Raw genomic sequence first — 13,663 nt, forward strand, 5'->3', positions numbered from 1 at the left:
TTTGTTTTAAAACAAGTATTCCTTAGTTTAGTATCCACACATTGTTTTACAGTGAAACTCCTTGAGAACGAAACCTACATGGGCAATACCCCCTAATGTGAAAAAATCTTCATGCATTAACACCATTCCCATTCTCCTGCCCCACATACGATGAAAAAAAACCCCTGTTGCGTTATACGAAATCATTTTCTCTGCTCCTGCCTCGCAAAGACATTCACTACAACGAAGTCTAATCCAACAGCGACCTCTACTGCTTCATTCAGAAACGGCAACAGCAACCACCACACTGGTTTACATAGTGAATGATGTTTATTTCGGTCACAGCTGCGAGTTTCCTCTACGCAACATACTCATAGCTGCTCTGCCATTGGCTTACCGAGCGTCATCCTGGCCAAGAGGGACCTCACTGTCTATGTGTGTAGATACTGTAGCTAGATCCGTGGAAGACAGAGTGGAATGCATCCAATTAGCTGCTCAGAGTAAATTTCTTATGGCTCGACGGACATTCAAATAAACGAACGTTTCCTCGAATGCTTTACTTGTTATCATGCTAAAAACCTTATGCTAACTGGAGCACGAATTAGAGAGAAGGCGAGTTCCATCGCTCTAACTATGGCCATCAAGGACTGCGAAGCGTCCCGTGGCTGGCTTAAAAGTTCATTGCATGACATCAGCTGAGCAACACTGTCTTGGGTGCGATCGAGGGGAGGTCGAGTTAGAGACAGTGAGATAGTGGAAAGAAAAGCCACCGGGTCCAGGAAGTATTTGTTCTTGTTAAATTCAGATGCAGCATGGACGTTGCATTGCTAAAATGGCTACAAAACGGACCTTTGGATGTCAAGCAGGTAAGACAAGAAGAGCGCTGATGCTGGAAGAGAGGGTAAAAGTGATCAAAATGAAAGATGGAGGAAGCAAAATAAAATACATTATCCAAGAAATTGATGTCAGTGAAAGTGAATACTGATCGTAAATTTCGCAATTTCTTTCCCTTTTTTTCTTTGTACACTGACGATATGAAGTGTCAAATAAGTGTGCTCATACTTATGCACTATTGGAATAAAAATAGAGTACACATACGTTTGTGTGTGTGTGTGTGTGTGTGTGTGTGTGTGTGCTTACATCTGCGATCGAATTTGCTACAGTGAAAAACCCCCTGTTGTGAAAAATTTCTTGCTGCAAACATGATTTCGTTGTAGAGGAGTTTCACTGTAATATACATTTTTAAAAATATATATATATTTATTTTAAAAATGTCAGCGAGAGAGAAGCCCGACCGGAACCCAAAGCAATGATTGACATTTTAGGGCCCGACCCGACCTGAAGTTCGGGTCGAACCCTTGAGGGTTCTGCGCAGTATCCTTGCTGTTCCCAGCACTGCACATTTCTGGACTGAGATGTCCGATGTTGTTCCCGGGATCTGTTGCAACCACTCATCTAGTTTGGGGGTCACTGCCCTAAGTGCTCTGACCACCACACTGTCACCTTTACCTTCCAGGCTCTCTCCAGCTCCTCTCTGAGCCCTTGGTATTTCTCGAGTTTCTTTACCTTTCAGTTTCCAGTCTTGGTGGGTCAGCTCTGTTGTTAGGACCCTGCCACTGAGCGTACACTTTCGCAGGTTGTGTTGCGAACAGCCTGTTTATTCGTCTGGCCTCATTCTCTTTCGTGTACCACTTTAGGCGGCTGGACAAGGCTTGGAGCCTTTGTTTGGCAGTTTTGATTGCTTCAGGTATGGTCATCTGGATGTACCTCTCGGGTATCGGCCTTTTCATCACACCTCTCTGGGTCTCCATCCAATTGACTCACATCTTTCCGAGCCGCCTTGATCTGAGCCTCCAACCGTCTTTTCCATGGTGGATAACGCATCTCATGGCTCCCATGGTTGCTCTTATAGCCACGCATCTCTAGGATCACTGATGCTGAAGCGTATATCAGCTCATTGGTTTCCGTGATCGTTACGGTAGGGATCGCCCTCAGTGCTGCATTCACACTTTCCATGAGACTCTCAGGTGGTACTTCACATAGCCGTTGTAATCGGTTTCTAGGTTGCCCAGCTTTCATTCTCGCCATGATCTTAGCTTTCAGGTCAGTTGCTGCCTCGCTCAGCATTTCATTCATTGGGGCTGGCCTCCCAATCTCATCATCTGCATTCATTGGGGCTTGCCTCCCAATCTCTGGTATGACCTCCTCCGATCTGGCAGCCTGGGGCCCTTCACCATGGAACCTGCATTGTACCTCTTCAATCTCAAGTTGTGACTGCAGTTGCCGTTTGTGGATGTTGGAACACTGAGCTACTAGTTGTTTCGTGATCAACCGTGACTGTGGGTTTCGAAGTAACCATTTAGCCCACATTCTCTGCATGTAACCCCTCTTACTAGGGTTGCTTGAGTAGTAGCATTCCAACAGAGCCATGTTATCGCGTCTCGCCCATCTCCGCTTTGTTCCAATAGCCCATTTTTCATCAAGGTGCTCTGGTTCCCCAGCACCTGACGCAGATCTTGTTTGGCCGGGCGATGTCATTCGTTTTATTGTCTCTCATCATTGCCCAAGGACCCACACTGGATGGTGTTATGTGCTCATTTTTGCCCCAAGCGGGATTCGAACCACCGTCTCCCGTACGCCAAACCGATGCCTTACCAACTGAGCTATCCAGCCACATAAATACATATATATAATTTTTTTCCCCCGGAATTTTCAGGAAAGTCCACTTTCATCTCTGAGAGTTATTGCTTTTGATTGCATGATGTCGCTGTGGGTCAGTTTTATGATGTTATTTGCAGAATTTATGGCTAATATTAAAGACACATACACATAAAGCGATGTCAGTCCATCCACCTTATAAGATAAGATATCCTTTATTTGTCCCACACTGGTAAAGGATATCTTATAAGGTGGATGGACTGACATCGCTTTGACCTGGTTCAACAATTGTCTGCTACAGAAATTAGAAGAAAAAAGAAAAGAATGTCCTTGTTTTAGATTCCCAAAAGGTTCATGCCTCCCGTGAATCTTATATTAAAAGGTTCAAATGGGTCTTTAGTTGCCGACATTAACATAGTATGTCCCTCCTCACTTGCCATACAGTGACTCACCATGACAGTCTAAACCTCGCTGAATGTGCGAAAACTGTGATCAACGGTCACCAAAATTTGTTATCTTTACTTGTCCTCACATCAACCTCTGAAAACATTAGAATGAGCGCCCGCAACTATTCGGGATTTTGCGGAGCTTTCCTCTTCATAGAGGCACTCACAAAGTTGAAATCTGAAATATTAACCCACAGAGGACTGGAAGCCACACGGCCAAGACGAACGCAATGCAATGCAATGAAATGAAGACAAAAAAAAAATCCACTTCATTTCACTTGTAAATATAGGTCTATTTCTGAGCAAGTATTGATGACCCTGAGGGAATGCCACTGAGATGAGCATGTTACCCTATTTTGCCAGTCCGTCCTCCTTCTGCGACATGGGCACCCTTCCGTCATCGTCGCGCTGTCTTTATTCATATAATTATCGTCCTCCTTCCTCATCTGTCCTTGTCCTTTTAAAGCACTTGAGAGGCACTCCAAACAAAGCTTATTTCGCTTCATGAGAGAAATGCATCGTCCATAAATAAAACACATGACATGTATTGCCCCATTACACAATGTCAAAAATGTGCAAGACTCTCACGTGCAAACATTGACGTATTTCTCACATATTGCAAACCAAATATTATTTTCACTCGTGTCGTGATTGGCTGTTGTAGATAAGACTGGCCCTCAATCAAACAAAAATGACATCCTTGTTTCTTTATATTGTGTGTAGAAACAAGCAACTCAACATTTTTATTTCACAACACAAAAATGGCTATTATGATTTAAAAACAAAAAAACAAAACTAAAAGTTCATGTTTAGAAATCTGTACTCTAATGGGGTGAGGGGGGGCATGACCATCTTGGTGGGCAGGCAACTAGAGAAATAAAACACAGCCAATTTTCTTAACTGCTTAATTGAATTGTTTACAACTGTTTAAGTGTCAACCAAGGTAGCTTTTAGCTGCCACTGTCGGTCACCAGACTGACTGGCAAGGCAAAAGGGGGACCAGAGGGTGTGTTCGAGCTATAGAGAAACCAAACTCCTTAGCCACGCTGGTAAAGCCTACTCAGGGGTGCCGAGGGGACGCTCCTTTGCGAGGTCGAATCTCAGATTCAGCAGTGCGGTACTCATTCTGTGGAACGGTGGACCACTTCTGCACTCCTGGCAGGATACTAAAGGGTGCAGTGGAGTTCCAACCAATCTAAATGTATTTTGTGGACATGGAGGAGGCGTTCGACCGTGTCCCTCAGGGAGTTCTGTGGGGGGGTGATTTGAGAGTACGGGGCACCAAACCCCCTGATAAGGCAGTTGAGACCATGTACCACCGATGTCAAAGTTTGGTCCACAGTAAGTCGGATTCGTTTCCAGTGAGGGTTGGAGTCCGCCAAGACTGCCCTTTGACACGATTCCATTCATAACCCCTTTTGGCCAAAATTTCTCGGCACAGCCGAGGAATTAAGGGGGTCCGGTTTGGCTTCTTCAATCTGTGATCTCCAACACTCACTGGAGCGGTTGAAAATCAACACCTCCAAATATGAGACCATGGTTGTCAGTCTGAAAAGCGTAGAATGCCATGTCATCCAGGTCAGGGATGAGATCCTATCGTCACAGCCTCTGGGTCGTGATCGAAAGAACATGTTCCTGTATTCAAGCGCCTGAAATAAGTTTCCTTTGCAAAGTGTCCAGGCTCTCTCTTAGAGAGAGGGTGAGAAGCTCGATCATCTGGGAAGGACTCAGGGTTGAACCGCTGCTCCTCCATGTTGAGAGGACCCAGAAGAGGTCACTCTGGCATCTGATTCGGATGTCTCCTGGACGCTGACAGAAGGCCCTCCAGAGTTGACCCAAGACGACAAATGGACTAAGCACTGGCGGAAGTGGGGTTTTGTCCGTCAGTGTAATTGTCACTAATCAGGCCAAGTACCGATGGACCTTCTGACTGACGGACGACCGTTTCGCTGACGACTGATTGAAACACCACTTGTCTTGCGTTTTTGTTTGCGGGGGTTAAACTACATGAGGGTTGCTTCAAGCCGACTGCATTGAATATGCGCTCATTTCATTCATGTAATTGCAGATTCCTCCTGGATGTCCTTGCTCCATGCCTCTCTGTTTACATGCTAGCGCGTCCAACCAGAAATTCTATAGAGGAGGGAGGAGTTTGATAAAGGTGCAAAATGGCTGGAAGTACAAATGTTTTGGAGTAATGAGACAATCACTCCTCAATGTCGTCATTTCATGGAGATGTAGACAAAAGATTGTCACATTATTTATGTTTGTCAAAAATGCCCCTTCTGCATGTCAGAATTATTATACCACAAACGCCCACTTTGTTTCAAGAGGGATTAAATTAAAGTTGTGTGTCCTTTACGCTTCACTGCTTTGCCGATGCAAAGATGAGTTACACAATTGGTCTGTCCGTCTCCCTTGCACCCTCCACCTTATTTTAAACTTGTTTTATGGTTTGATGCAACAACCCTTAAACCATGATTTTATCTAGTTTTAAGTTAAACCTTTTTTGTGCAATCCAGCCATAATCTCCATGTGTCCTTGGTCGACCTCAGGGCCTCCTCTCATTGCTCAGAACACCTCACTTGGGAGGCATCCAGGTGGCAACCTAAAAAGATGCCCTAGCGGCCATAGGTGAGGATAGGAAGTGAAGCTATATGTGAAATACCTCGTTCACTTGTCCGTTGGAGACTTATCATCAAGCAAGAACTTAATGGATTTATACAAATTCATTGCTTTTTATTGCATTATGCTACTGTAACTCAATTTTATGCGGATTTGCTGAATTTATGGCTAATTTAATAGCCACATCCAATTTGGCAGATACGTTGCCACCTGATTCAATGGGTGTCTGCTGCAGAATTTAAAAGAAAATGTATGTTCATTTGAGATGCCCAAACATTTGTGTCTCCCGTCTTTTATGAAATGATTAACGGTCACATTTCACTCGCCGCGACCAATGTAATACGTCCCTCCTCACTTGCCATACAGTGATTCACCACAAGTTTCTAAATGAATAAATTTGGGGAATTAAACCTCACTAATAAATGTGTGATAACTGCCATCAACAGTCACCAAAATGTATGTTGACACATCTACTTATGCTCACAACAACTACTAAAATTGTTTGTATGATCGCTCACGTATTATGGATTTGAGGGTATTTTCCTCTACAAATCGTATGTCACTTAATGACAGAAATATGCGTTGTGCATAAAATACAAAATATTGTGGCAACATCTTTGGAGGTTGTTGTGGCCATGATGATTTTGTTGTTTTAGATTGCTGCCCCAAGTGTCAGTCCACGTCAATGTCTCTTGTATTTACAAATATATACATTTTTTTTACAAATTTCTTTTGCCCACATTATACAATGCCACCCTTTGAAAAATAAGCAGAACTCTAACACACAGACATTGATGTCTTCGTCGCGTATACACCTGCCTACCTAACATTTTCAGTCAGACCATAATTGATTGATGCCTGGTCTTTTCTGCGACAGCCAAACAAAAATTGCATTCCTTTTTCTTTATATCCTTAATGTCTTAGCGATAAGCACCTCGACATGAGTATTTCACAACACAAAAATCACTACACCTATACTACTACAACTACTGCTAAGAAAAATAATAAACATTTAGTTTTAGAACTGATGCCTCAAATGGGGGAACACAAACATTTTGGTAGGCAAGTATGTCCTCCTATGGCCCGCCCGTGGTGACGGATCTGCATATACAACTGTGTATGTGCAAATAACGTGAGCTAAATTCAGTCAGAATATTATTCAAAAGCATGCAAATTTGTCAATGGTTATAACACCTAAATAAATAAAGATGACCATATTTGTCCTTTTCAATCGGATTTCTTGGTGTTGTGTCACAACTTCACAGCGTTCCATTAGAGTAGCACTCCCACAATGCTCTGCTGCAGTTATGATTAACACTTGTGATTGTGTTTATTGATATTCGTTGGGCTAGAAAAAAAAACTTTATACATATACAAAAACACATACCGTGGTACCTCGACTAACGAATGTCTCTTCATCTGAAATTTTCAAGTTACGAAACGCCTCAACAGGTAAATATTGCCTGTTGTTGCGAAAGAGATTTCAAGATATGAAAGGTAAAAATACAGTGTGGACTGCTACTCGCAGCTCCGAATTTCTTGAACACAACATACAACTGCCATTGGCTGTGTGTGTGTGTGTGTGTGTGTGTGTGTGTGTGTGTCTAAAATAGTACTAAGTTCAGATCGCAGTAGATGTCTTCCGCATCCTCTACGGATAATATCGTCAGGCAAACCAATCTCCGCTTCTGCCAAGTATTTGAGGTGTGCCCAGCAGCAAATATCTCAGAGGGGCGAGAAGGCAAAGAATGTCCATAATGCTGAGAGTCCATCTGATTAATTTCAGGGTTTGCTTTCGGAAGAAAAAATACTGCCGAAAGCTATATCAAGACACGTATTTCCCAATTATTCCCCATTTTGTTGCAGCTTTTTGAGATCTTTTGGGACAACTTCACTTTGTAAGGAGGTTCTCTGATTTTCACAAAATTAGAGTATTGGTCATGAAATAAAATTCAGTTTTCCAAAAAATCCAAATGTATTTTAATTCAACACATAGATAATTAATGTCTACTTTTATGGAGGACTGTAAAAAAATTTAAAAATATATACTTTTGAAAAGGAGAAATTTGAAGGATTTGGAGAATTTCAAATTAGCAAATGGTATTGAAACAATCTATTATCAAGTAATGTTTGATTAATTTGATATTTGATTAGTTAGATTTGAGTCGTTTAATCGATTCCTCGTGGCACATCTACAGATGTCGTAGTTTCTTTAGGGCTTATCTAATACAGTATTAAAATGTTTATTATTAAATATTCAGCAAATTTATCATAGCATATACCATGAACATACATGGCAGATTAACTCTGCTAGAGGTTTCATGCAAAATTCTGGTTGGATTATGTTTGCCAGGCTGTTGAATTGTTCATTACAAGTAATGTCCGCCTCAGATTGATTTTCTTATGTCTTTTTTTTTTTTTAGATGGTCAGGTCATTCCATTGGTGGAGTTGTCAGCCAAACAAGTTGCCTTTCACATCCCTTTTGAGGTAGTGGAGAAGGTTTACCCCCCTGTGCCAGAACAACTGCAGCTTCGAATAGCATACTGGAGCTTCCCTGAAAATGAGGAAGATATCAGGTGAGTCAATTTGGGACAGTAAAAAAGAAGAATGTAATTATTGATGGTAATATGGGCTTGAGTGCGACTGCTGCAAGATCCCTATTGTAAACAGGGATGAGATCTTTCCGCTTTTTGGCGGAATTCCACTTTTTTCCAGTCAAAATGGACCTTTTTAATATTGTTCCAAATCTGTTGAGAGGGGGGGGGGGGCGGTCTAGTGTTATTTCTAGGCTGCCGGACTTACCAAAGACTTGGGACTCGTAATGTTTACAAAGTTTGCAAGCATCCATTTTGAATACCGTTTTTTCTTGCGAAGCGTTGGTTTGTCGTTACTTTGTACATGGGCTAAAACCAATGTTTTACTTGTAATTGGTCGCTATATCGGCAAATGCAGAATCATAACCAATCTGTGTTTGCCTTCCTAAACCTCTTTCCCTCGAATTCTGAATGGTTTTGCACGAGGGATGTAGTGTATTGAAATTACTCCCGTATGTCGTCTGTATTAAACAAAATGCCAAATGTTATCGAGACTCGTGATGAAGCTAAAGTGCGTCAGATAGATGCAGATCTGAAAAACAAGTTTCGATGGGACTGGTTGGATAGACAGCTGACGGTGTCCCCAGTAGGCACCAGTAAAGAGGAACCATTGTCTGTGCATGTGTCGAATTTCGTTAAAAAGCTCAATGTCGCTGGTAAAGCTCTGTGAACAGTGTGTGACGATGTCATTCTGTACGGAAAATGCATTCATAACCCATATATAGTAAACAGCTTGGGACTTCACTATCACTGTATGAGGTAAGAATCAACAGCTTTTTATCACATTTACACAACATTTCATGAATACAAGTAATCAACAAATCTTAAATATGGCAGGGAATGTGTTTCCTTTTTTATTTTTGATTTTGAGCAGCAAATTTGAAGTTACACGTTGGTGCTCACCAGAAATGCATAAGCAAAATTGCACAAAGGCCAATGTCAAATTTTCACTTGAAAGAATAGTGAACAATCTTGGGATTTTTTTCTGTGAAAGTTTCAAGTAATAATAATAATAATAATAGATTTTATTTATAAGCGCCTTTCAAGACACCCAAGGACACTTTACAATAACAAAAAACACAAAACAATACGGGTTGAGCAGCGGCAGCCAAAACGCGCCAGCGTTCACTCAACCCGAAAGTCAGAAAGAAACAAGGGAGGGAGAGGGGGAGAAAAAAACCCCCACGCTCGAACTACCCTCATTTGAGGATAATTTGAGTGAGGCAAAAAACTCCTGCACAAGCATATGACAGTTACAACAGGTCACAAGACATAAACAATGAAGACGGTGTAACAAGGGAATGTATGAAGGAGGGGGTGATGATGGGGGACTAGCTTCCGTGCATACTTTCATCAGGGGAAGGTCGAGATAGCAGATGTTGTTTTGGTAGCAGGCTGCCCAAGAATTTAAGACAGCCTTGAGTCTGTGGCTTATGTCTCTTTAGTGGCGTCGATCAGCCAAATCCGTGATTTCAGTCAATATTTGAGCACGGATTCCAGTTTCTCCAAGTTCTTGACCATTTTGCAGAGACGCTCCAAAACCGCAACAGTTTGTGGTTGAGCACAGTCTGAGTCTGAGTGTTGGACATCCGCACTATGCCATCCTTAGACCGGCAGCCTCTTCACTTCCAATAGAGCCGCTCCCGTTGGCTGAATTTTGCGATAGATCAGGTAACTGCTAACACCAAACAGCAGCATACCTGTTATCAGAAGGCCGATAATGTAGATGTCATCCACATCCTCAACGGATTGAATACACTTCATCTTTAGCATGTTTAGTATAAAGTGCCAATTTTGTAAGCAAATAGGGAATGGTATTTCAACAAAAAATGTAAAATTTTGTTGATAAAATTTATGGTTTTAAGGGTTTAAAATCTCTAAAATCCATAAACTAATGTATGTACTATAATAAACTTCTACTTAAGTATGAAGTGTCAATTTTATATGCAACTTGAGGATGGTATTTCAACAAAAAATGTAACATTTTGTTGATAAAATTTATGGTTTTAAGGGTTTAAAATCTCTAAAATCCATAAACTAATGTATGTACTATAATAAACTTCTACTTAAGTATGAAGTGTCAATTTTATATGCAACTTGAGGATGGTATTTCAACAAAAAATGTAACATTTTGTTGATAACATTTATGGTTTTAAGGCTTTAAAATCTCTAAAATCCATTAGCTTCCAGGGGCTTTGCCTGCGGCCCCCAGACCCCCGACTGATTTTCAGATTTTTTCATTACTAGCCACTCTCATCCCTGTGTGAATAGATTGGATTAGATCGGGAAACTTTATCGTCAAATGTACTGTACGTGTACATGTGTATGTAGATGGATTTTATTCTTGTTCATAATGAGGTGCCGAGCTTCCAACACTTTGAGGTTCTGATTTATTTATAAATAATTTTGTAACACTTCCACCTCTTCTTATTCTTACTATTTGGGCCCAAGCAGCGACTCCAAGGTCCCAAATATGGTAAATGGTCTTTCATTTGTATAGGTAGCACTTTTCCACTGATGAAGCACTCAACGGGCTTCACACTGAATTTGCATTCACTTATTGATGGCACAGCATTGGAAGCAAGGTTCTTGCGTCGTCTTGAAAAAAAAAAGGCAAATAATTGAATTTCTGAAATTTTAAATACACAAAAAAGTTTTGAAAAAGTCTTGAATTTTAATGTCTGGGTCATAAATTTTATGATTTAACTTTTCTGCAGAGAGGCCACCAAAAGAAGTTGGTGGAACTGGCTGTCCTTGATAAAGAGATTGCTGCCAAGAGTGTAGTGTGGTGGGCATGTCGTATCCTCCCCACGAGGCCACTTTGAAAGCATTCAGTGAAAGACTTACTTATCTTGAATAGAAAAGGTTGCGTTTGAAAAGTCCTGTGCCATCCTGCTACTGTGGTCCTAGTTGCTTGAAAGAAAAACTGCTGATTCTGCAACGAACAAATCTTGACTCCCTGGGTTTAAAGTAGATTTTCTGATGTATATAAACTCTGCAGTTTGCTGTCCATGTTTTCTCAAAAAGCAGACCTGTCGTGAGATGTATTTGGTTAAATGTTTGTTGATGTACACCAGGGGTGGCCAACCAGTCACAGACGAAGAGCCAATTTTTTTTACCGAGTTGCTGCAAAGAGCCACATCATACCCTTCCTCGCACACACACACACACACACACGCACGCACACATACACACCTTTTTGGCCAAAGATCGACTTTTGAAGCGACCAACTTCTCACGAACGACCCGATCGCGCACGTGCAAGCATACGCACACACACAAGCTCTCACGCGGGTACCCACCAGTGCACTCGCGCACATATGCACGCACACCACGATGAGCAACAGTTGGAACGGGCCGAAAATGAATGAAAGCTCAAGATACAAACAAACAAATCTTTTTTTTCCCCCACGTATTTCCTCCTCCCACCCCTTGCGGTCGACTTGGGACCAGTTCGCTGGCTCCCAGTCGATTCTGATCGACGTATTGGGCACCCCTGCCTTAAAATCAGAGGTAATTCGCTGACTAGCTTAGCATTTAGCACCGTTGTTTGCGCATGAGCGGTGATGCAGTCATCTGATTGGTTGCCCTCTGTCAGTCAAGTAACAGGATTGATGATCGGCTGACTAGCTGAGCGCTTAGCACTGTTGTTTGCGCATGAGCGGTGATGCAGTCATCTGATTGGTTGCCCCCTATTTCAATCAAGTAACGGGATTGATAATAGCCTGACGGAGTACATTCTGTGAAGTTGTTTGAATGGCATCGCCACTGCCGAGGCGTTTTCGACTCTTGTCGTGTGAGAGCCCGGGAGCCGCATTGAACCAGCCAAAGAGCCGCATGCGGCTCGTGACCCGCGGGTTGGCCACCCATGATGTACACATTTGTAGCTTTCAGCTTTCACCTTTGTCATGAAGTGCAATTTTTTTTCTTTTCTCATTGCAAAACGGGTAATTTGGGGTGTCTGTATCGAGTCCAGATCGTCCTCAGTGGGCTCGCCATTTGCAGACCCAACAGCTTTTGCATAAGACCTCGGTGTAGTCTCCAGTCCACAGATAATCAGCTCATTCATGCGAGCGTGCGGCTGTGTTTCCAAAATTGCAATCTTATATTTTTCTAATTTTATTCTTGGTAGTTCTTTGATTTGCCCCATAATCTCAGCGAGCAATTTTTATTGTTTTACAATATTACATATTTCGTCTGACATGAAGTTTAGTGGTCGTTTAATTTCCTACACCGAATCCTCTGTACTGACATTGTTTCTTGGTGGCATTGTGCAGGAACTTCATCAGGTTATTATTTGGATGACAGCAAGAAGGGGAAAGTCACAGCGCACAGTGGTAAAAAACAAAATCAGATTCCTGAACAGCTTCAACAGGGTTAAATAACCAATTCCACTGCTAAATTTCTGTGCATGGTTTAATCAGGAAAAACACACAGCGCATCGCCAAGCTAAGACAGACGTTAAAAGCTACGAGACAACACATACTCAACAACACACACGCTTATGATACGTAAACCAGCGAGTAGTTGTAGCCTCACAAAGGGTTAGCCCTGCAATCGGTTTTGGGACATCGATCAGTAAAGCTACCAGAGAAAGCCACAGCAGAAACCGCATCACGAGCAGCGTGAAAAAACGGTGTTAACCAGCAGCGATCGTTTGTTGATTCTTTTTCTCTTTGGCCCCGAGGACACGACATCCACAGAGTCCGAAAACAAATTGAAATGTGGACTCATCACAGAACATTTTGCATCAGTCCATCTTACAGTAGATGAGCTCAGGCCCAGAGAAGTTGGCTTCGTTTCTGGGTGTTGTTGGTGTTGAAATCTGTCTTGAGGGGTGTTCACACGGCACACATTTGCTCCGGTGCTGCACCGATGTATTTTGTTGCGATATATTATACACCGGAGCAAATTTTGTGGAGCGGTCACACGTACAAAGCCGCTGAGCGTGTTAACTCCGGCGTAGCACCGGTGCAGCCCCACTTGCGGTCACACGGCAGTTTCTGTAGCGGAGCAAAACGATAGAAGACAAATGAGCTGTCGTGTTGGTTCTTTTTAAAACATACACAACTCAAGCAACTACTGTACAGGCATGTCCTTCTCCTTCTCGGTCTCCGTGCCTTCTGTTCGAGAGGCGTTCAATGACCGCCCACGAACCGCCAACGATTACTTCAATGACACTCAGAAAAGCAAACGTATAATGCGCCAAATGGAAAATCAAGAGAGGAAATCACAAAATAAATTCTATGTGGAGGGGTGGGGGGGTTGTGAAAACACAAGAAAGGAACAAACTACACAAACAACTCCGAGACAGTCCAGTCTCCTACAAAAGGAAAGATGATGTTTGGGGACTACCCCCCC

At 42.3% G+C, this 13,663-nt stretch overlaps 1 protein-coding gene across 7 annotated transcripts in view; it reads left to right on the plus strand.

The window, feature by feature from the left end:
- Positions 1-13,663, plus strand: part of zswim8 (zinc finger, SWIM-type containing 8) — a 182,266-nt gene that overhangs the window by 7,598 nt on the left and 161,005 nt on the right. For all 7 annotated transcript variants that reach the window (XM_086122592.1, XM_086122593.1, XM_086122595.1 and 4 more), the window contains one exon: positions 8,132-8,285. In XM_086122592.1, coding sequence (XP_085978718.1) covers positions 8,132-8,285 — 154 coding nt within the window. The remainder of the gene's footprint in view (positions 1-8,131; positions 8,286-13,663) is intronic.

The sequence above is a fragment of the Hippocampus guttulatus genome, chromosome 10 (genome assembly GCF_054856545.1).
Source record: "Hippocampus guttulatus isolate MCC_2025c chromosome 10, RoL_Hgut_1.0, whole genome shotgun sequence".
Lineage (NCBI taxonomy): Eukaryota > Metazoa > Chordata > Actinopteri > Syngnathiformes > Syngnathidae > Hippocampus > Hippocampus guttulatus.